The 25,023-nt window shown below is 47.3% G+C and overlaps 1 protein-coding gene across 1 annotated transcript in view; it reads right to left on the minus strand.

The window, feature by feature from the left end:
• Positions 1–220: 220 nt before the first annotated feature.
• The window catches only part of LOC137332243 (15-hydroxyprostaglandin dehydrogenase [NAD(+)]-like), a 77,225-nt gene continuing 52,422 nt past the window's right edge, over positions 221–25,023 (minus strand). The window contains exons 6-7 of the mRNA XM_067995935.1: positions 18,991–19,151; positions 221–2,045 (exon numbers count right to left, since the gene is read on the minus strand). Coding sequence (XP_067852036.1) covers positions 1,916–2,045; positions 18,991–19,151 — 291 coding nt within the window. The 3' untranslated portion in view covers positions 221–1,915. The remainder of the gene's footprint in view (positions 2,046–18,990; positions 19,152–25,023) is intronic.

Genomic DNA, 25,023 nt, shown 5'->3' on the forward strand with positions numbered 1-25,023 from the left:
GTTAGGAGATTGGTTTGGCGGTTATTGGCCTGGTTAGGAGATTGGTTTGGCGGTTATTGGTCTGGTTAGGAGACTGGTTTGGCGGTAGAAGACAGAGAGTGGGGATAATGGGTCTGTGCTCAAATTGGAAGGAAGTGACTAGTGGTGTCCCACAAGGATCTGTGCTGGGGCCTCAACTATTCACTATATTTATTAATGTAAGGAATCTTACAACACCAGGTTATAGTCCAACAGTTTTATTTGAAAATTACAAGCTTTCGGAGCTTACCTCCTTCGTCAGGTGAGTGAGACACCACAATAGAGAGCCAGATATCCAAGTTTGCCAATGATACAGAGATTGGTGGCACATTAAGTAGTGCAGACGGGAGCATAAAATTACAAAGAGACATTGATAGATTAAGTGAGTGGGCAAAACTGTGGCAGATGGATTTCAACACAGGTCGTCCATTTTGGACCAAACAAGGATAAATCCGAGTATTTTTTAAATGGTGAAAAGCTCGAAACATTAATAAATATAGTGGGGGTCCAAAGAGATTTAGGGGTCCATGTACACAGATCACTGAAATATAATAGTCAGGTACGGAAAATAATTAAAAAGGCTAATGGAATGTTAGCCTTTATAACTAGAGGGCTAGAATATAAAGGAGAGGATGTTTTGCTACAGCTGCATAAAGCCCTGGTTAGACCACATCTGGAGCACTGGGTACAGTTCTGGGCACCGCACCTTCGGAAGGATATATTGGCCTTGGAAGGAGTGCAGTGCAGATTCACCAGAATATTACCAGGCTCCAAGGGTTAGATTATGAGGAGAGATTCCATAAACTCGGCTTGTATCCCCTGGAATATAGAAGGTTAAGGGGTGATTTGATTGAGGTTTTTAGGATTTTGAAAGGAATTTATTGGGTAGAGAGAAACTTTTTCTGCTGGTGGGGGAGTCTAGGACAAGGGGACATAACCTTAAAATCAGAGCCAGGCCATTCAGGAGAGAAGTTCGGAAACACTTCTTCACACAAAGGGTGGGAGAAGTGTGGAACTCTCTCCCACTAAAAGCAGTAGATGCTCAATTAATAATTTTAAATCTGAGATCGATGGATTTTTGCTAACCGAGGGTATCAGGGATATGGGACCAAGGTGGGTGGATGGAGTTAGGATACAGATCATCCATGATTTGACTGAATGGCAGAACAGGCTCAAGGGGCTGAATGGCCTCCTCCTGTCCAGTGTGCCTCTTGTGTTTGTCTCCTCCTTGATATAAAGCCCAGTGCTGATTGTAACATTAAATTTGATCAGTTGAAGCCATGGACCTGAGATTCCGATTGGTTTGTTGTGCTGCAGATGGGGCAGGGTGGTCCTATAGCATGTTGATGCCTGACGATGAGGGAGGGGAGTGCTGTCGATGTACCCTGAGGAGGTGGTCTGCAACAATAAGGGTCAATCAGGGCCGCATGTTCTGATAGAGGCCAGAAAATCTGCGGTGGCCAGTGCTGGATCAAGTTCAGGGTCTCTCGTTGAGCAGAGCAGGTGTGGGAAACTTCTCCCCTTCACCGCGAGAGGGAATCGACCCCTCCTCCCCCACACCCGAGTCATTCCGGAGCTTTCACTGGGCCTCTCTTCATTGGGCTGCACAGGTGGTGGGCTTGGCATTCCTGGGGATCCTGGTCCCAACATGCCCCTCAAGGTGGGTGGAGTGGGGGGGAGTGGGACTGGTGGGAGATCCACACTGTCCCCCCCTCCCCGCCCACCCCAAATTTCCCGGCCTCCTCCCCAATAATCCAATCACAGGTTCAGGTTCCAAATCCCTCAATGTGTAAACAGTAAAAGCTCCAATGCAATTAAAGGGTTAATCATTTAAATCCCGACAGATTCTGAACATTCCATTATTATCAGTGATTCGTTGCTCGAGCTTGTGAGATCTTTACTGAGATTTCTGAATTTCTGCAGGGATCTCATACTCGTTCTTGCCATCTCTCAAGATCTTCAACATTGCCCCATTCCTGGTCTGGTCCATCACCACCTGCAAGAATCCTGCTGCCACCTGGGAGGGCCTGGAAAATCAGAAAGGATTCCTGAACATTCACCCAATCACTTTAAAAATGCCCCACAGAAACGATCTCAGCACCTTCCGGATTCCAGGAGCTGTTGCTCACTCTGCGGTCGGGTCGGATTATTGAGGACATCATCAGGCAACTTCCTCGATGTAAACATTCAACTTCAGGGGTTAATTCCAGAGGAATGTTCAAACAGTTCTGTGTCCATCTTAATCCCTTCAAGGACACCGGCCCAGAAAGTACAGTGTGATATTTGTGGACAAATGCTTCAAACGGTGCTTATTAATCACGATTTTAAATTAGCTGCTGAGAATGGGGGTTCATGGCTGTTCAAATAACACAGAGCCAAATGCACAGGGATACAGTGACTGGGGTATCGCACACAGGGATACAGTGACTGGGGTATCACACACAGGGATACAGTGACTGGGGTATCACACACAGGGATACAGTAACTGGGGTATCACACACAGGGATACAGTGACTGGGGTATCACACACAGGGATACAGTGACTGGAGTATCAGACACAGGGATACAGTGACTGGGGTATCACACACAGGGATACAGTGACTGGAGTATCAGACACAGGGATACAGTGACTGGGGTATCACACAGGGATACAGTGACTAGGGTATCGCAAACAGGGATACAGTGACTGGAGTATCACACACAGGGATACAGTGACAGGGATATCACACACAGGGATAAAGTGACAGGGATATCATACACAGGGATACAGTGACAGGGGTATCATACATAGGGATAAAGTGACAGGAATATCACAACCAGGGATACATTGACAGGAATATCACAACCAGGGATACAGTGACAGGGATATCACACACAGGGATAAAGTGACAGGGATATCACACACAGGGATACAGTGACAGGGATATCACACACAGGGATACAGTGACAGGGATATCACATACAGGGATACAGTGACAGGGATATCACACACGGGGATACAGTGACAGGGATATCACACACAGGGATACAGTGACTGGGGTATCGCACAGGGATACAATGACTGGGGTATCGCACACAGGGATACAGTGACTGGGTTATCACACCCAGGGATACAGTGACAGGGATATCATAAACAAGGATACAGTGACAGGGATATCACACACAGGAATACAGTGACAGGGATCTCACACACAGGGATACAGTGACAGGGATATCACACACAGGGATACAGTGACAGGGATATCATACACAGTGATACAGGGACAGGGATATCACACACAGGGATACAGTGACAGGGATATCACACACAGGGATACAGTGACAGGGATATCACATACAGGGATACAGTGACAGGGATATCACACACAGGGATACAGTGACTGGGGTATCGCACAGGGATACAATGACTGGGGTATCGCACACAGGGATACAGTGACTGGGGTATCACACAGGGATACAGTGACTGGGGTATCGCACACAGGGATACAGTGACTGGGGTATCACACCCAGGGATACTGTGACTGGAGTATCACACACAGGGATACAGTGACTGGAGTATCACACACAGGGATACAGTGACTGGGGTATCAGACACAGGTTTACAGTGACTGGAGTATCACACACAGGGATACAGTGACTGGGGTATCACACACTGGGATACATTGACTGGAGTATCGTACACAGGGATACAGTGACTGGAGTATCACACAGGGATACAGTGACAGGGATATCACATACAGGGATACAGTGACAGGGATATCACATACAGGGATACAGTGACTGGAGTATCACACACAGGGATACAGTGACTGGAGTATCACACAGGGATACAGTGACAGGGATATCACACACAGGGATACAGTGACAGGGATATCACATACAGGGAGACAGTGACAGGGATATCACACACAGGGATACAGTGACTGGGGTATCACACACAGGGATACAGTGACAGGGATATCACACACAGGGATACAGTGACAGGGATATCACATACAGGGATACAGTGACAGGGATATCACACACAGGGATACAGTGACAGGGATATCACACACAGGGATACAGTGACTGGGGTATCGCACACAGGGATACAGTGACTGGGGTATCACACAGGGATACAGTGACTGGAGTATCGCACCCAGGGATACAGTGACTGGGGTATCGCACACAGGGATACAGTGACTGGAGTATCACACACAGGGATACAGTGACTGGGGTATCAGACACAGGTTTACAGTGACTGGGGTATCACACACAGGGATACAGTGACTGGGGTATCACACCGGGATATAGTGACTGGAGTATCACATACAGGGATACAGTGACTGGGGTATCATACACAGGGATACAGTGACTGGGGTATCAGACACAGGTTTACAGTGACTGGAGTATCACATACAGGGATACAGTGACTGGGGTATCATACACAGGGATACAGTGACTGGGGTATCAGACACAGGGATACAGTGACTGGAGTATCAGACACAGGAATACAGGGACTGGAGTATCACAACCAGGGATACAGTGACAGGAATATCACACGCAGGGATAAAGTGACAGGGATATCATACACAGTGATACAGTGACAGGGATATCACACGCAGGGATAAAGTGACAGGGATATCACACACAGGGATACAGTGACAGGGATATCACACGCAGGGATAAAGTGACAGGGATATCATACACAGTGATACAGTGACAGGGATATCACACACAGGGATACAGTGACAGGGATATCACACACAGGGATACAGTGACAGGGATATCACATACAGGGATACAGTGACAGGGATATCACACACGGGGATACAGTGACAGGGATATCACACCCAGGGATACAGTGACAGGGATATCATAAACAAGGATACAGTGACAGGGATATCACACACAGGAATACAGTGACAGGGATCTCACACACAGGGATACAGTGACAGGGATATCAAATACAGGGATACAGTGACAGGGATATCACACACAGGGATACAGTGACAGGCATATCATACACAGTGATACAGGGACAGGGATATCACACACAGGGATACAGTGACAGGGATATCACACACAGGGATACAGTGACAGGGATATCACATACAGGGATACAGTGACAGGGATATCACACACAGGGATACAGTGACTGGGGTATCGCACAGGGATACAATGACTGGGGTATCGCACACAGGGATACAGTGACTGGGGTATCATACACAGGGATACAGTGACTGGGGTATCGCACAGGGATACAATGACTGGGGTATCGCACACAGGGATACAGTGTCTGGGATATCGCACACAGGGATACAGTGACTGGGGTATCACACCCAGGGATACTGTGACTGGAGTATCACACACAGGGATACAGTGACTGGGGTATCACACACAGGGATACAGTGACTGGAGTATCACACACAGGGATACAGTGACTGGGGTATCACACAGGGATACAGTGACTGGAGTATCACACACAGGGATACAGTGACTGGGGTATCAGACACAGGGATACAGTGACTGGAGTATCACACACAGGGATACAGTGACTGGGGTATCACACACAGGGATACAGTGACTGGAGTATCACACACAGGGATACAGTGACTGGGGTATCACACACAGTGATACAGTGACTGGAGTATCACACACAGGGATACAGTGACTGGAGTATCACACACAGGGATACAGGGACTGGGGTATCACACACAGGGATACAGGGACTGGAGTATCACACACAGGGATACAGGGACTGGAGTATCACACACAGGGATACAGTGACTGGAGTATCACACACAGGGATACAGTGACTGGAGTATCACACACAGGGATACAGTGACTGGGGTATCACACACAGTGATACAGTGACTGGAGTATCACACACAGGGATACAGTGACTGGAGTATCACACACAGGGATACAGGGACTGGGGTATCACACACAGGGATACAGGGACTGGAGTATCACACACAGGGATACAGTGACTGGAGTATCACACACAGGGATACAGTGACTGGAGTATCACACACAGGGATACAGTGACTGGGGTATCACACACAGTGATACAGTGACTGGAGTATCACACACAGGGATACAGTGACTGGAGTATCACACACAGGGATACAGGGACTGGGGTATCACACACAGGGATACAGGGACTGGAGTATCACACACAGGGATACAGTGACTGGGGTATCACACACAGGGACACAGTGACTGGAGTATCACAGCCAGGGATACAGTGACTGGAGTATCACACAGGGATACAGTGACTGGGGTATCGCACACAGGGATACAGTGACTGGAGTATCACACACAGGGATACAGTGACTGGGGTATCGCACACAGGGATACAGTGACTGGAGTATCACACAGGGATACAGTGACTGGGGTATCGCACACAGGGATACAGTGTCTGGGGTATCATACACAGGGATACAGTGACTGGAGTATCGTGCACAGGGATACAGTGACTGGGGTATCATACACAGGGATACAGTGACTGGAGTATCAGACACAGGGATACAGTGACAGGGATATCATAAACAAGGATACAGTGACAGGGATATCACACACAGGGATACAGTGACAGGAATCTCATTCACAGGGATACAGTGACAGGGATATCACACACAGGGATACAGTGACAGGAATCTCACACACAGGGATACAGTGACAGGGATATCACATACAGGGATACAGTGACAGGGATATCACACACAGGGATACAGTGACAGGGATATCATACACAGTGATACAGTGACAGGGATATCACACACAGGGATACAGTGACAGGGATATCACACACAGGGATACAGTGACAGGGATATCATACACAGTGATACAGTGACAGGGATATCACACACAGGGATACAGTGACAGGGATATCACACACAGGGATACAGTGACAGTGGTATCATATAAAAACTTAAGAAATAGGAGCAGGAGTAGGCCAATCGGCCCCTCGAGCCTGCTCCGCCATTCAATAAGATCATAGCTGATCTTCAACCTCAACTTCACTTTCCTGCCCGATCCCCATATCCCTTGATTCCCCTAGAGTCCAAAAATCTATCGATCTCAGCCTTGAATATCCTCAATGACTCAGCATCCACAGCCCTCTGAGAATTCCAAAAATTCACAACCCACTCAGTGAAGAAATTCCTTCTCATCTCAGTCCTAAATGGCCGACCCCTTATCCTGAGACTATGCCCTCTCGTTCTAGACTCTCCAGCCAGGGGATACAGCCTCTCAGCATCTACGCTGATAAGCTCCCTCAGAATCTTATATGTTTCAATGAGATCACCTCTCATTCTTCTAAACTCCAGAGAGTACAGGTCCACACAGGGTTACAGTGACTAGGGTATCACACAGGGATACAGTGACTGGGGTATCACACAGGGATACAGTGACTGGGGTATCACACAGGGATACAGTGACTGGGGTATCACACAGGGATACAGTGACTGGGGTATCGCACACAGGGATACAGTGACTGGGGTATCACACAGGGATACAGTGACTGGGGTATCACACAGGGATACAGTGACTGTAGTATCACACACTGGGTACCAGACTGGGTACGGTAGCATAGTGGTTATGTTACTGGGCTAATAATCCAGAGGCCTGGACTAAAATCCAGAGTCATGAGTTCAAATCCCGCCACGACAGCTGGAGAATTTAAATTCAATTAATTAAATTCAATTAATTAAATAAAAATCTGGAATTAAAATACTAGTATCAGTAATGATGGCCATGAAACTACAGGATTGTCGTAAAAACCCATCTGGTTCACTAATGTCCTTTAGGGAAGGAAACCTGCCGTCCTTACCCGGTCTGGCCAAGATGTGACTCCAGACCCACAGCAATGTGGTTGATTCTTAATTGCCCTCTGAAATGGCCCAGCAAGCCACTCAGTTGTAAAATCTCGCTACGAAAAGTTATAAGAATAAAACCGGACGGACCACAAGGCACCGGACACGACAACGGCAAAACACCAAGCCCAGTCGACCCTGCAAGGTCCTCTGCACGAACATCTGGGGACTTGTGCCAAAATTGGGAGAGCTGTCCCACAGACGAGTCAAGCAACAGCCTGACATAGCCATACTTACAGAATCATATCTTTCAGCCAACGTCCCAGACTCTTCCATCACCATCCCTGGGTATGTCCTGTCCCACCGGCAGGACAGACCCACCAGAGGTGGCGGTACAGTGATATACAGTCAGGAGGGAGTGGCCCTCGGAGTCCTCAACATTGACTCTGGACCCCATGAAATCTCATGGCATCAGGTCAAACATGGGCAAGGAAACCTCCTGCTGATTACCACCTACCGTCCTCCCTCAGCTGATGAATCAGTCCTCCTCCATGTTGAACACCACTTGGATGGAAGCACTGAGGGTAGCAAGGGCACAAAATGTACTCTGGGTGGGGGACTTCAATGTCCATCACCAAGAGTGGCTCGGTAGCACCACTACTGACCGAGCTGGCCGAGTCCTGAAGGACATAGCTGCGAGACTGGGCCTGCGGCAGGTGGTGAGCGAACCAACACGAGGGAAAAACTTACTTGACCTCGTCCTCACCAATCTACCTGTCGCAAATGCATCTGTCCATGACAGTATTGGTAGGAGTGACCACCGCACAGTCCTCGTGGAGATGAAGTCCCGTCTTCGCACTGAGGACACCATCCAACGTGTTGTGTGGCACTACCACCGTGTTAAATGGGATAGATTCAGAACAGATCCAGCAGCTCAAAACTGGGCATCCATGAGGCGCTGTGGGCCATCAGCAGCAGCCGAATTGTATTCCAGCACAATCTGTAACCTCATGGCCCGGCATATTCCTCACTCTACCATTACCAACAAGCCAGGGGATCAACCCTGGTTCAATGAGGAGTGCAGAAGAGCATGCCAGGAGCAGCACCAGGCGTACCTAAAAATGAGGTGCCAACCTGGTGAAGCTACAACTCAGGACTACATGCATGCTAAACAGCGGAAGCAACATGCTATGGACAGAGCTAAGCAATTCCACAACCAACGGATCAGATCAAAGCTCTGCAGTCCTGCCACATCCAGTCGTGAATGGTGGTGGACAATTGAACAACTAACGGGAGGAGGAGGCTCTGCAAACATCCCCATTCTCAATGATGGCGGAGTCCAGCACGTGAGTGCAAAAGACAAGGCTGAAGCGTTTGCAACCATCTTCAGCCAGAAGTGCCGAGTGGATGATCCATCTCAGCCTCCTCCCGATATCCCCATCATCACGGAAGCCAGTCTTCGGCCAATTCGATTCACTCCACGTGATATCAAGAAACGGCTGAGTGCACTGGATACAGCAAAGGCTATGGGCCCCGACAACATCCCAGCTGTAGTGCTGAAGACTTGTGCTCCAGAACTAGCTGCGCCTCGAGCCAAGCTGTTCCAGTACAGCTACAACACTGGCATCTACCTGACAATGTGGAAAATTGCCTAGGTATGTCCCGTCCACAAAAAGCAGGACAAATCCAATCCGGCCAATTACCGCCCCATCAGTCTACTCTCAATCATCAGCAAAGTGATGGAAGGTGTCATCGACAGTGCTATCAAGCGGCACTTACTCACCAATAACCTGCTCACCGATGCTCAGTTTGGGTTCCGCCAGGACCACTCGGCTCCAGACCTCATTACAGCCTTGGTCCAAACATGGACAAAAGAGCTGAATTCCAGAGGTGAGGTGAGAGTGACTGCCCTTGACATCAAGGCAGCATTTGACCGAGTGTGGCACCAAGGAGCCCTCGTAAAATTGAAGTCAATGGGAATCAGGGGGAAAACTCTCCAGTGGCTGAGTCATACCGAGCACAAAGGAAGATGGTAGTGGTTGTTGGAGGCCAATCATCTCAGCCCCAGGGCATTGCTGCAGGAGTTCCTCAGGGCAGTGTCCGAGGCCCAACCATATTCAGCTGCTTCATCAATGAACTTCCCTCCATCATAAGGTCAGAAATGGGGATGTTCGCTGATGACTGCACAGTGTTCAGTTCCATTCGCAACCCCTGACTAATTTGATTGAATTTTTTGAGGGGGTGACTAGGCGTGTGGATGAGGGTAACGCAGTGGATGTGGTGTACATGGATTTCAGTAAGGCCTTCGATAAAGTCCCCCACAGGAGACTGGTCAAGAAGGTACGAGCCCATGGAATCCAGGGTGCCTTGGCACTTTGGATACAAAACTGGCTTAGTGGCAGAAGGCAGAGGGTGATGGTCGAAGGTTGTTTTTGTGACTGGAAGCCTGTGGCCAGTGGGGTACCACAGGGATCGGTGCTGGGTCCCTTGCTGTTTGTGGTCTACATTAATGACTTGGATATGAGGTTTTCATTTTCACATCGTTCACCTGACGAAGGAGGAAGCCTCCGAAAGCTTGTGAATTTAAAATAAAATTGCTGGACTATAACTTGGTGTTGTAAAATTGTTTACAATTGGATATGAATGTAAAAGGTATGATCAGTAAGTTCGCTGATGATACAAAAATTGGTAGGGTGGTAAATAGCGAGGAGGATAGCCTCAGTCTGCAGGACGATATAGATGGGTTGGTCAGATGGGCGGAACAGTGGCAAATGGAATTTAACCCGGAAAAGTGCGAGGTGATGCACTTTGGAGGGACTAACAAGGCAAGGGAATACACAATGAATGGGAGGACCCTAGGCAAGACAGAGGGTCAGAGGGATCTTGGTGTGCAAGTTCACAGATCCCTGAAGGCGGCGGAACAGGTAGATAAGGTGGTAAAGAAGGCATATGGGATACTTGCCTTTATTAGCCGAGGCATAGAATATAAGAGCAAGGAGGTTATGATGGAGCTGTATAAAACACTGGTTAGGCCACAGCTGGAGTACTGTGTGCAGTTCTGGTCGCCACACTACAGGAAGGATGTGATCGCTTTGGAGAGGGTGCAGAGGAGATTCACCAGGATGTTACCAGGGCTGGAGCGCTTCAGCTATGAAGAGAGACTGGGAAGATTGGGTTTGTTTTCCTTGGAGCAGAGGAGGCTGAGGGGGGACATGATTGAGGTGTACAAAATTATGAGGGGCATAGATAGGATGGATACTAAGGAGCTTTTTCCCTTCGTTGAGGGTTCTATAACAAGGGGACATAGATTCAAGGTAAAAGGCGGGAGGTTTAGAGGGGATTTGAGAAAGAACTTTTTCGCCCAGAGGGTGGTTGGAGTCTGGAACTCACTGCCTGAGAGGGTTGTGGAGGCAGGAACCCTCACAACATTCAAGAAGCATTTGGATGAGCACTTGAAATGCCATAGCATACAAGGCTACGGACCAAATGCTGGAATATGGGATTAGAGTAGACAGGGCTGATGGCCGGCGCGGACACGAAGGGCCGAAGGGCCTCTATCCGTGCTGTATAACTCTATGACTCGATGACTCTATGACCCTCAGATAATGAAGCAGTCCGAGCCCACATGCAGCAAGACCTGGACAACATCCAGGCTTGGGCTCATAAGTGGCAAGTAACATTCGTGCCAGATAAGTGCCAGGCAATGACCATCTCCAACAAGAGAGAGTCTAACCACCTCCCCTTGACATTCAACGGCATTACCATCGCCGAATCCCCCATCGTTAACATCCTGGGGGTCACCATTGACCAGAAACTTAACTGGACCAGCCATATAAATACTGTGGCTACGAGAGCAGGTCAGAGGCTGGGTATTCTGCGGCGAGTGACTCACCTCCTGACTCCCCAAAGCCTTTCCACCATCTACAAGGCACAAGTCAGGAGTGTGATGGAATACTTTCCACTTGCCTGGATGAGTGCAGCTCCAACAACACTCAAGAAGCTCGACACCATCCAGGACAAAGCAGCCCGCTTGATTGGCACCCCATCCACCACCCTAAACATTCACTCCCTTCACCACCGGCGCACTGTGGCTGCAGTGAGCACCATCCACAGGATGCACTGCAGCAACTCGCCAAGGCTTCTTCGACAGCACCTCCCAAACCCGCGACCTCTACCACCTAGAAGGACAAGAGCAGCAGGCGCATGGGAACACCACCACCTGCACGTTCCCCTCCAAGTCACCATCCTGACTTGGAAATATATCGCCGTTCCTTCATCGTCGCTGGGTCAAAATCCTGGAACTGCCTTCCTAACAGCACTGTGGGAGAACCTTCACCACACGGACTGCAACGGTTCAAGAAGGCGGCTCACCACCACCTTCTCGAGGGCAATTAGGGATGGGCAATAAATGCCGGCCTTGCCAGCGACGCCCACATCCCGTGAACGAATAAAAAAAAAACACAGGGATACAGTGACTGGAGTATCAGACACAGGGATACAGTGACTGGGGTATCACACACAGGGATACAGTGACAGGGATATCACACACAGGGATACAGTGACTGGGGTATCACACAGGGATACAGTGACAGGGATATCACACACAGGGATACAGTGACTGGGGAAACACATTCAGTCATTGCCAGGATACTAGCCCTAACTTGCAAATTAAAGCATACACTCGTCGATTTGCGTAAGGTGACACATGGGGAATCGAGACCAGAGGCAGGCTTCTGGTACGAGGGGTTAAGCAGGTGGGGGTTAATTAGTCAAGGGTCAAATGGGGGCTGGACACTGGAGGCCAGAGCGCAGAAGGGAAGGTGGAGCAGTGAGGGGGTTGGGGCGAGGTACAGGGGGAGGTGAGAGATGGTAGAATGGGCAGGGGAGGTGGGGAATGGGGGAAGGTGGAGCAGAATGGGAGAGGAAATAAGTAAAGTGGGGAAAGGGTGGCGTTGAATTAGAGTGGGTGGGGAGGTCATGTTTAGAGGTTGGAGGAGAGTTTGGGGCTGGGGTGGGAGGGGAGCTGGAACCAGTTACACAAGAACAGTGATCCCAGTAATCAGAAGATGGGGGAGGGTCTGAGGGGCAGAGATGGAGAGGGGATAGGAGTAGGGAGAGGGGGTGGCTGAGGGGTGAGAGGGGGAGGCAAAGAGAGAGACTGGGAAAGGGAGGGTGCTCGCTGGTGAGGAATGGTGAAAGTACAAACACCATCCACCCGACAGTCAGTAATTGTTGAACAGTGGGGTCGGAATCAGCCGGGCCGACAAAGGACTCAAAACGAGCACTGACCGAGGGCGGTGGGAGTCACTGGCCCAATACAGGGGTAAGAGTTGACCATTACAGGGGGCACTGGCACGTTACAGGGGGCACTGCCTCATTACAAGGGGCACTGCCCCATTACAGGGGGCACTGGCCCATTACAGGGGGCACTGGTTTTTTACAGAGGGGGCACTGCCTCATTACAAGGGGCACTGGCCCATTACAGGGGGGCACTGGTCCTTTACAGGGGGCGCTGGCCCATTTCAGGGGGCACTAGCCCATCACTGGCCCACCAGAGGCCAAGATAAAAGGGAATCCAAAAGGTTTCTTTGGCATGTAAACATTAAACGGATAGTAAGCGGAGGGGCGGGGCCGATCAGGGACCAAAAAGGAGATTGACGCATGGAGGCAGAGGGCATGGCCGAGGTACTAAATGAGTCTTTACCAAGGAAGAAGATGCTGCCAGAGTCTCAGTGAAGGAAGATGTAATTGGGATGCTGGATGGGCTAAAATTGATAAGGAAAAGTTACTGGAAAGGCTGGCTGTATTTAAAGTAGATAAGTCACCCGGTCCGGATGGGATGCATCCTAGGTTGATGAGGGAAGTAAGGGTGGAAATTGCGGAGGTACTGGCCATAATCTTCCAAACATCCTTAGATACAGGGGTGGTGCCAGAGGACTGGAGAATTACAAATGTTACACCCTTGTTCAAAAAAGGGTGTAAGGATAAACCCAGCAACTACAGGCCAGTCAGTTTAACCTCGGTGGCGGGAAAACTTTTAGAAACGATAATCCGGGACAGAATTAACAGTCACTTGGACGAATGTGGATTGATTGGGGAAAGCCAGCACGGATTTGTTTAAGGCAAATCGTGTTTAAATAACCTGATAGAATTTTTTGATGAAGTAACAGAGAGGGTAGATGAGGGCAATGCGGTTGATGTGGTGTTTACGGACTTTCAAAAGGCGTTTGATAAAGTGACACACGGTAGGCTTATCATCAAGATTGCAGCCCATGGAATAAAGGGGGCTGTAGCAACATGGATACAGAATTGGCTAAGGGACAGGAAACAGAGAGTAGTGGTGAACGGTTATTTTTCGGACTGGAGGGAGGCGTACAGTGGTGTTCCCCAGGGGTCGGTGCTGGGACCACTGCTTTTCTTGATATATATTAATGACTTGGACTTGGGTGTACAGGGCACAATTTCCAAATTTGCAGATGATACAAAACTTGGAAGTGTAGTGAACAGTGAGGAGGATAGTGATAGACTTCAAGAGGATATAGACGGGCTGGTGGAATGGGCGGACACGTGACAGATGAAATTTAACGGAGAAAAATGCAAGGCAATACATTTCGGTAGGAAGAACGAGGAGAGGCAATATAAACTGGAGGGCACAATTCTAAAAGGGGTACAGGAACAGAGAGATCTGGGGGTATATGTGCACAAATCGTTGAAGGTGGCAGGGCAGGTTGAGAAAGTGGTTAAAAAAGCATACAGGATCCTGGGCTTTATAAATAGAGGCATAGAGTACAAAAGTATGGAAGTCATGATGAACCTTTATAAAACACTGGTTCGGCCACAACTGGAGTATTGTGTCCAGTTCTGGGCACCGCACTTTAGGAAAGATGTGAAGGCCTTAGAGAGGGTGCAGAAGAGATTTACTAGAATGATTCCAGGGATGAAGGACTTTAGTTATGTGGATAGACTGGAGAAGCTGGGATTGTTCTCCTTGGAACAGAGACGGTTGCGAGGAGATTTGATCGAGGTATTCAAAATCATGAAGGGTCTAGGCAGAGTAGATAGAGAGAAACTGTTCCCATTGGCGGAAGGGTCAAGAGCCAGAGGGCATAGATTTAAGGTGATTTGCAAAAGAACCAAAAGTGACATGAGGAAAAGTTTTTTTTACACAGCGAGTGGGCAGGATCTGGAATGCACTGCCCGAGGGGGTGGTGGAGGCAGATTCAATCATGGCCTTCAAAAGGGAACTGGATAAGTACTTGAAAGGAAAAATATTTGCAGGGCTACAGGGATAGGGTGGGGGAGTGGGACTAGCTGGATTGCTCTTGCATAGAGCCGGCATGGACTCGATTGGCCGAATGGCCTCCTTCCGTGCTGCAACCTTTCTATGATTCTATGATCTTATTGAATGGCAGAACAGGCTCGAGGGGCCATATGGCCTAGTCCTGCTCCTATTTCTTATGTTCTTATGTTCAAAATTATGAGGGGTCTTGACAGAGCAAGTAGGGAGAAACAGTTTCCTCTGGCAAATCTCCTCTCAACCTTCTCTGTTCCAAGGGAGAACAACCCCAGCTCCTCCAGTCTATCCACATGACTGAAGTCCCTCATCCCTGGAATCATTCCAGTAAATCTCTTCTGCACCCTCTCTAAGGCCTTCACATCTTTCCTAAAGTGCGATGCCCAGAACTGGACACAATGCTCCAGTTGTGGCCGAACCAGTGTTTTATAAAGGGTCAGTAATCAGAGGTCGTAGATTTAAAATAATTGGCAAAAGAACTAGAGAGGAAATTAGGAAACATCTTTCACACAGAGGGCTGTTAAGATCTGGAATTAACTCCCTGAAAGGAACCAGATTCCATCGGAACTTTCAAAAGGCAATTGGCCATGTGCTTGAAGAGGATTAATTTGCAGGGTTATGGGGGAAAAAGCTGTGGTGTGGGACTAAATTGGACAACTCTTTCAAAGAGCCAGCACAGGCATGATGGGCCGAATGGCCTCCTTCTGGGCTGTAGGATTCTATGATTCTAAGGACTGGATGAAGAATGGAGGGAGGAGGCTCGTGTGGAGCATAAACACCGGCATGGACCAGTTGGGCCGAATGGCCTGTTTCCGTGCTGTACATTCTCTGTAATTCGATGTGACATTTCCACCCATTTTCAAGTAGACATTCGGCTCTGACCACTGCGTGTCTGTAAAACACAGACTGGGGACAGATTGTTTGTATCAATATGGCTCCCCTCAGCTTTCCCAATCAAAATTCATGTAAACATACAGCACTGAAGGAGGCCGTCCGGCCCATCGTGCCTGTGCCGGCTCTTTGAAAGAGCTATCCAATTAGTCCCACTCCCCTGCTCTTTCCTCATATACCTGTAAATTATCCCCGTGAAGCATTTATCCAATTCCCTTTTGAAAGTTATTATTGAATCTGCTTCCACCGCCCTTTCAGGCAGCGCATTCCAGATCAGAACAACTCGCTGTGTAAAAAAAATTCTCCTCATCTCCCCTCTGGCTCTTTTGCCAATTAACTTAAATCTGTGTCCTCTGGTTACCGACCCTTCTGCCACTGGGAACAGTTTCTCCTTATTTACTCTATCAAAACCCTTCATGATTTTCTCCTCTTAATCTTCTCTGCTGTAAGGAGAACAATCCCAGCTTCTCCAGTCTCTCCACGTAACTGAAGTCCCTCATCCCTGGAACCATTCCAGTAAATCTCCTCTGCACCCTCTCTATGGCCTTCACATCCTTCCTAAAGCGACTGAACACAATACTCCAGCAGGGGGCCTAACCAGTGTTTATAAAGGTTCAGCATAACTTCCTTGTTTTGTACTCTGTGCCTCTATTAATAAAGCCCAGGATCCCATTTGCTTTTTAACAGCCTTCTCAACTTCTCCTGCCACCTTCAAAGATTTGTGTACATTCACCCCCAGGTCTCTCTGTTCCTGCACTACCTTTAAAATTGTACCATTTAGTTTGTATTGCCTCTCCTCATTCTTCATGCCAAAATACATCACTTCACAATTCTCTGTGTTAAGAATCATCTGCCATGTGTCTGCCTATTTCTAGAAACAATCTGCTTCTATCTAACTTATCCCGTCCTTTCATAATTTTAAACATTTCCATCACATCACTCCATAATCTGTGTTGTTCGAACAAGAAAAAGCTACAATTTTTCCAAGTCTTTCTTTGTATCTGCATTTCATTTTTCCTTCCAAAGTGTATCACTTCACACTTCTCATGGAATCATAGAATCATAGAAAAGTTACAGCACGGAAGGAGGCCATTCGGGCAACAATCCCATGCCAGCTCTATTAATGAGCAATCCAGCTAGTCCCACTCCCCCGCCCTATCCACTTAGCCCTGCAAATTTTTTCCATTCAAGTACTTATCCAGTTCCCTTTTGAAGGCCATGATTGAATCTGCCTCCACCACCCCCTCGGGCAGTGCATTCCAGATCATAACCACTCGCTGAGTAAAAAAGTTTTTCCTCATGTCACCTTTGGTTCTTTTGCTAAACACCTTAAATCTATGTCCTCTGGTTCTTGACCCTTCCGCCAATGGGAACAGTTTCTCTCTATCTACTCTGTCTAGACCCTTCATGATTTTGAATACCTCGATCAAATCTCCTCGCAACCATCTCTGTTCTAAGGAGAACAACCCCAGCTTCTCCAGTTTATATTGCCTCTCCTGCATCAACTGCATTGTCCTCATCTACCCTCTCTGCTACCTCATCAAGAAACTCTATCAGGTTAGTTAAACACGATTTGCCTTTAACAAATCCGTGCCGGCTTTCCCCAATCTGCATTAAATTGAATCAGCCATGTGTCTGCCCATTTAGCCCGTCTGTCTATGTCCTTCCTAGTGAAATATATCACTTTGCATTTTTCTGCGTTAAATTTCATCTGTAACTAAAGTCCCTCATCCCTGGAACCATTCTGGTAAATCTCTTCTGCACCCTCTCTAAGGCCTTCACATCCTTCCTAAAGTGCGGCGCCCAGAACTGGACACAATACTCCAGGCCGAACCAGTGTTTTATAAAGGTTCATCATGACTTTGATACTTTTGTACTCTGTGCCTCTATTTATAAAGCCCAGGATCCCGTATACTTTTTTAACCGCTTTCTCAACCTGCCCTGCTACCTTCAACGATTTGTGCACATATACCCGCAGATCTCTCTGTTCCTGTACCCCTTTTAGATTTGTACCCTCTAGTTTATATTGCCTCTCCTCGTTCTTCCTAGTGAAATGTATCACTTTTCATTTTTCTCCGTTAAATTTCATCTGTCACGTGTCAGCCCATTTCACCAGCCTGTCTATATCCTCTTGAAGTCTATCACTATCCTCCTCACTGTTCACTACCCTTCCATGTTTTGAGTCATCTGCAAGTTTTGAAATTGTGCCCTGTACACCCAAGTCATTAATATATACCAAGAAAAGCAGTGATCCCAGCACTGACCCCTGGGGAACACCACTGTACACCTCCCTCCAGTCTGAAAAACAACCGTTCACCACTACTCTCTGTTTCCTGTCCCTCAGCCAATTCTGTATCCATGTTGCTACAGCCCCCTTTATTCCATGGGCCACAATCTTGATGATAGGCCTACAATGCGGCAAACACTTTTTGAAAATCCATATACACATCAACTGTATTGCCCTCATCTACCCTCTCTGTTACCTCATCAAGAAACTCTATCAGGTTAGTTAAACACGATTTGCCTTTAACAAATCCGTGCCGGCTTTCCCCAATCTGCATTAAATTGAATCAGCCATGTGTCTGCCCATTTAGCCCGTCTGTCTATGTCCTCCTGAAGTTTGCAACTGTCCTCCACATTGTTTACTAAATTTCATGTTTACTTTCTTCCCCAATATCACATGATAAGCACAGATTGAGCAGGCCAAGTACAGGGTTCAGCTCCATTGCTCTGAAGGGAGGCATCTTTTTTAATCAACGTGTAAAGTTACATCGGAAACGTCAGCTTTAAAATGCAATTAAGTTCAGATATTACACATGGGAAATAAACTGATAGAAATGAGTTCAGTTAACAAAGGTCCCATTGGTGAATGTCAGGACTGAGGGGGACTGAGTGAGCGAACTAACCCTGGTGAATTTCTGGAGCATTCATCTGAACGGTGTCTATCCAGGAATTAACTCGCACCTTTCTGATTGCTTTTATACTCACTTTACTACTCCAAAGTCTGCAATGAGACTATTAACTTTCTCCTTCAGGAATGCAAACTGAGCCAAATTCTCATCCGATTGCAGATTTTCCAAAAGTAAAGTATCAACAAAAGTGGGGCACACGGCATTGATTCGAACTCCGTGCTTCTCCAGGCAGCTCATCTGAAAACAGAAATTCTGTAATGTCACAAAGTCTCTGATCTTAATAGAATCAGACAAGTGAGGGAGAAACCAGGAAACGACAGACCTGTCAGTTTAACATCCCTTGTGGGGAAGTTACTGGAATCTATCATCAGAGACAGAGAGATTGAGACTTGGACAAGTATAATCTGATCAGTGTGAGTCAGCGTGGATTTGTGACGGGGAGGTCACATCTGGCTAATCCAGATGAATGTTTTGAGGAGGTCACTAACATGGTAGATAAGGGAGTGTCTACGGATGTTGTCTATATGAACTTCCAGAGGGCATTTGATAAGGTTCCACACAAGAGATTATTAGCAAAAATGAGAGTGCAAGGAATTGGAGGTAACCTTGCCACACAGGTTAGTATTTGGTTGGGAGGTAGGAGACAGAGAGTGGGGAATAAAGGGTTCGTTCTCTGATTAGAATCATAGAATCATCGAAAGGTTACAGCACAGAAGGAGGCCATTTGGCCCATCGAGTCCATGCTGGCTCTATGCAAGAGCAATCCAGCTGGTCCCACTCCCCCGCCCTTTCCCCGTAGTCCTGAAAATTTTTTCCTTTCAAGTCTCGGAGCGGCTGCAGGACATTCTGGAGGGGGAGGGTGAACAGCCAGTTGTCGTGGTGCATATAGGTACCAACGATATAGGTAAAAAACAGGATGAGGTCCTACAAGCTGAATTTAGGGAGTTAGGAGTTAAACTAAAGAGTAGTACCTCAAAGGTAGTAATCTCAGGATTGCTACCAGTACCACGGGTTAGTCAGAGTAGGAATGACAGGATAGCTAGGATGAATACGTGGCTTGAGAGATGGTGCAAGAGGGAGGGATTCAAATTCCTGGGCCATTGGAACCGGTTCTGGGGGAGGTGGGACCAGTACAAATTGGACGGTCTGCATCTGGGCAGGACTGGAACCAATGTCCTAGGGGGAGTGTTTGCCAGTGCTGTTGGGAGGGTTTAAACTAATGTGGCAGGGGGATGGGAACCGATGCAGGAAGTCAGTGGGAAGTAAAGTGGTGACAGAAACAAAAGGCAGTAAGGGAGAATGTACAGAACATGACCGGACAGATGGTCTGAGAAAGCAGGGCAAAGACCAAGGGAAGTCTAGATTAAACTGCATTTATTTCAATGCAAGAAGTCTGATGGGCAAGGCAGATGAACTCAGGGCATGGATGGGTACATGGGACTGGGATGTTATAGCTATTACTGAAACATGGCTAAGGGAGGGGCAGGACTGGCAGCTCAATGTTCCAGGGTACAGATGCTATAGGAAAGATAGAGCAGGAGGTAAGAGAGGAGGGGGAGTTGCGTTCTTGATTAGGGAGAACATCACGGCAGTAGTGAGAGGGGATATATCCGAGGGTTCGCCCACTGAGTCTATATGGGTAGAACTGAAAAATAAGAAAGGAGAGATCACTTTGATAGGATTGTACTACAGACCCCCAAATAGTCAACGGGAAATTGAGGAGCAAATATGTAAGGAGATTACAGACAGCTGCAAGAAAAATAGGGTGGTAATAGTAGGGGACTTTAACTTTCCCAACATTGACTGGGACAGCCATAGCATTAGGGGCTTGGATGGAGAGAAATTTGTTGAGTGTATTCAGGAGGAATTTCTCATTCAGTATGTGGATGGCCCGACTAGAGAGGGGGCAAAACTTGACCTCCTCTTGGGAAATAAGGAAGGGCAGGTAACAGAAGTGTTAGTGAGGGATCACTTTGGGACCAGTGATCACAATTCCATTAGTTTTAAGATAGCTATGGAGAATGATAGGTCTGGCCCAAAAGTTAAAATTCTAAATTGGGGAAAGGCCAATTTTGATGGTATTAGACAGGAACTTTCAGAAGTTGATTGGGAGAGTCTGTTGGCAGGCAAAGGGACGTCTGGTAAGTGGGAGGCTTTCAAAAGTGTGTTAACCAGGGTTCAGGGTAAGCACATTCCTTATAAAGTGAAGGGCAAGGCTGGTAGAACTAGGGAACCTTGGATGACTCGGGAGATTGAGGGCCTAGTCAAAAAGAAGAAGGAGGCATATGACATGCATAGGCAGCTGGGATCAAGTGGATCCCTTGAAGAGTATAGAGATTGCCGGAGTAGAGTTAAGAGAGAAATCAGGAGGGCAAAAAGGGGACATGAGATTGCTTTGGCAGATAAGGCAAAGGAGAATCGAAAGAGCTTCTACAAGTACATAAAGGGCAAAAGAGTAACTAGGGAGAGAGTAGGGCTTCTTAAGGATCAACAAGGTCATCTATGTGCGGAACCACAAGAGATGGGTGAGATCCTGAATGAATATTTCACATCGGTATTTACGGTTGAGAAAGGCATGGATGTTAGGGAACTTGGGGAAATAAATAGTGATGTCTTGAGGAGTGTACATATTACAGAGAGGGAGGTGCTGGAAGTCTTAACGCGCATCAAGGTAGATAAATCTCCGGGACCTGATGAAATGTATCCCAGGACGTTATGGGAGGTTAGGGAGGAAATTGCAGGTCCCCTAGCAGAGATATTTGAATCATCCACCGCTACAGGTGAGGTGCCTGAAGATTGGAGGGTAGCAAATGTTCTGCCTTTGTTTAAGAAGGGCGGCAGGGAAAAGCCTGGGAACTACAGACCGGTGAGCCTGACATCTGTAGTGGGTAAGTTGTTAGAGGGTATTCTGAGGGACAGAATCTACAGGCATTTGGAGAGGCAGGGACTGATTAGGAACAGTCAGCATGGTTTTGTGAGAGGAAAATCATGTCTCACGAATTTGATTGAGTTTTTTGAAGGGGTAACCAAGAAGATAGATGAGGGCTGTGCAGTAGACGTGGTCTACATGGACTTCAGCAAAGCCTTTGACAAGGTACCGCATGGTAGGTTGTTACATAAGGTTAAATCTCACGGGATCCAAGGTGAGGTAGCCAATTGGATACAAAATTGGCTTGACGACAGAAGACAGAGGGTGGTTGTAGAGGGTTGTTTTTCAAACTGGATGCCTGTGTCCAGCGGTGTGCCTCAGGGATCGGTGCTCGGTCCGCTGTTATTTGTTATTTATATTAATGATTTGGATGAGAATTTAGGAGGCCTGGTTCGTAAGTTTGCAGATGACACCAAGATTGGTGGCATTGTGGACAGTGAAGAAGGTTATCTAGGATTGCAGCAGGACCTTGATAAATTGGGCCAGTGGGCCGATGAATGGCAGATGGAGTTTAATTTAGATAAATGTGAGGTGATGCATTTTGGTAGATCGAATCGGGCCAGGACCTACTCCGTTAATGGTAGGGCGTTGGGGAGAGTTATAGAACAAAGAGATCGAGGAGTACAGGTTCATAGCTCCTTGAAAGTGGAGTCACAGGTGGATAGGGTGGTGAAGAAGGCATTCGGCATGCTTGGTTTCATTGGTCAGAACATTGAATACAGGAGTTGGGATGTCTTGTTGAAGTTGTACGGGACATTAGTAAGGCCACACTTGGAATACTGTGTACAGTTCTGGTCACCCTGTTATAGAAAGGATATTATTAAACTAGAAAGAGTGCAGAAAAGATTTACTAGGATGCTACCGGGACTTGATGGTTTGACTTATAGGGAGAGGTTAGATAGACTGGGACTTTTTTCCCTGGAGAGTAGGAGGTTAAGGGGTGATCTTATAGAAGTTTATAAAATAATGAGGGGCATAGATAAGGTAGATAGTCAAAATCTTTTCCCAAAGGTAGGGGAGTCTATAACGAGGGGACATAGATTTAAGGTTAGAGGGGAGAGATACAAAAGGGTCCAGAGGGGCAATTTTTTCACTCAAAGGGTGGTGAGTGTCTGGAACGAGCTGCCAGAGGCAGTAGTAGAGGCGGGTACAATTTTGTCTTTTAAAAAGCATTTGGACAGTTACATGGGTAAGATGGGTATAGAGGGATATGGGCCAAGTGCAGGCAATTGGGACTAGCTTAGTGGTATAAACTGGGCGACATGGACATGTTGGGCCGAAGGGCCTGTTTCCATGTTGTAACTTCTATGATTCTATGATAAGTACTTATCCAGTTCCCTTTTGAAGGCCATGATTGAATCTGCCTCCACCACCCCCTCGGGCAGTGCATTCCAGATCCTAACCACTCGCTGTGTAAAAAAGATTTTCCTCGTGTCACCTTTGGTTCTTTTGCCAATCACCTTAAATCTATGTCCTCTGGCTCTTGACCCTTCCGCCAATGGGAACAGCCTCTCTCTATATACTCCGTCTAGACCCTTCATGATTTTGAACACCTCGATCAAATCTCCTCGCAACCGTCTCTGTTCCAAGGAGAACAACCCCAGATTCTCCAGTCTATCCGGGTAAATAAAGTCCCTCATCCCTGGAATCATTCTAGTAAATCTCTTCTGCACCCTCTCTAAGGCCTTCATAACTTTCCTAAAGTGCGGTGCCCAGAACTGGACACAATGCTCCAGTTGTGGCCGAACCAGTATTTTATAAAGATTCATCATGACTTCCATACTTTTGTATTCTGTGCCTCTATTTAAAAAGCCCAGGACCCCTTTTGCGTTTTTAATTGCTTTCTCAACCTGCCCTGCCACCTTCAATGATTTGTGCACATATAACCCCAGATCTCTCTGTTCCTGTACCCCTTTTAGAATTGTGCCCTCTGGTTTATTTTGCCTCTCCTCCTTCTTCTACCAAAATGTATCACTTCGCATTTTTCCACGTTAAATTTCATCTGTCGCGTGTCTGTCCATTCCACCAGCCTGTCTATATCCTCTTGAAGTCTATCACTATCCTCCTCACTGTTCACTCCTCTTCCAAGTTTTGTGTCATCTGCAAATTTGGAAATTGTGCCCTGTACACCCAAGTCCAAGTCATTAATATATATCAAAAAAAGCAGTGGTCCCAGCACCGACCCCTGGCGAACACCACTGTGCACCTCCCTCCAGTCCGAAAAACAACCGTTCACCACTACTCTCTGTTTCCTGTCCTTTAGACAATTCTGTATCCATGTTGCTACAGCCCCCTTTATTCCATGGGCTTCAATCTTGATGATAAGCCTACCATGCAGCACTTTATCAAACACCTTTTGAAAGTCCATATACACCACATCAACTGCATTGCCCTCATCTACCCTCTCTGTTACCTCATCAAAAAATTCTATCAGGTTAGTTAAACACGATTTGCCTTTAACAAATCCGTGCTGGCTTTCCCCAATCAATCCACACTCGTCCAAGTGCCTGTTAATTCTGTCCCGGATTATTCTTTCTAAAAGTTTCCCCACCACCGAGGTTAAACTGACTGGCCTGTAGTTGCTGGGTTTATCCTTACACCCTTTTTTGAACAAGGGTGTAACATTTGCAATTCTCCAGCCCTCTGGCACCACCCCCGTATCCATGGATGTTTGGAAGATTATGGCCAGCACCTCAGCTATTTTCACCCTTACTTCCCTCAGCAACCTCGGATGCATCCCATCCGGACCGGGTGACTTATCTACTTTAAGTACAGCCAGCCTTTGTAGTACCTCCTCTTTATCAATTTATATCCCATTCAGAATCTCAACTATATCTTCCTTTACTGAGACTCTGGCAGCATCTTCTTCCTCGGTGAACATACTCATTTCGTATCTCGGCCATCCCCTCTGCCTCCATGAGTAGATCACCTTTATGGTCCCTAATCAGCCCCACCCCTCCTCTTACTACACATTTACTATTTATATGCCTGTCGAAGACTTTTGGATTCCCTTTTATGTTTTCCGCCAGTCTATTCTCATATTCTCTCTTTGCCCCTCTTATTTCCTTTCTCACTTCCCCTCTGAGCTTTCTATATTCTGCCTGGTTCTCACTTGTGTTCTCAACCTGACACCTGTCATACGCCCCTTTTTTCCATTTCATCTTACTCACTGTCTCTTTT

The sequence above is a fragment of the Heptranchias perlo genome, chromosome 14, assembly GCF_035084215.1.
Source record: "Heptranchias perlo isolate sHepPer1 chromosome 14, sHepPer1.hap1, whole genome shotgun sequence".
NCBI lineage: Eukaryota > Metazoa > Chordata > Chondrichthyes > Hexanchiformes > Hexanchidae > Heptranchias > Heptranchias perlo.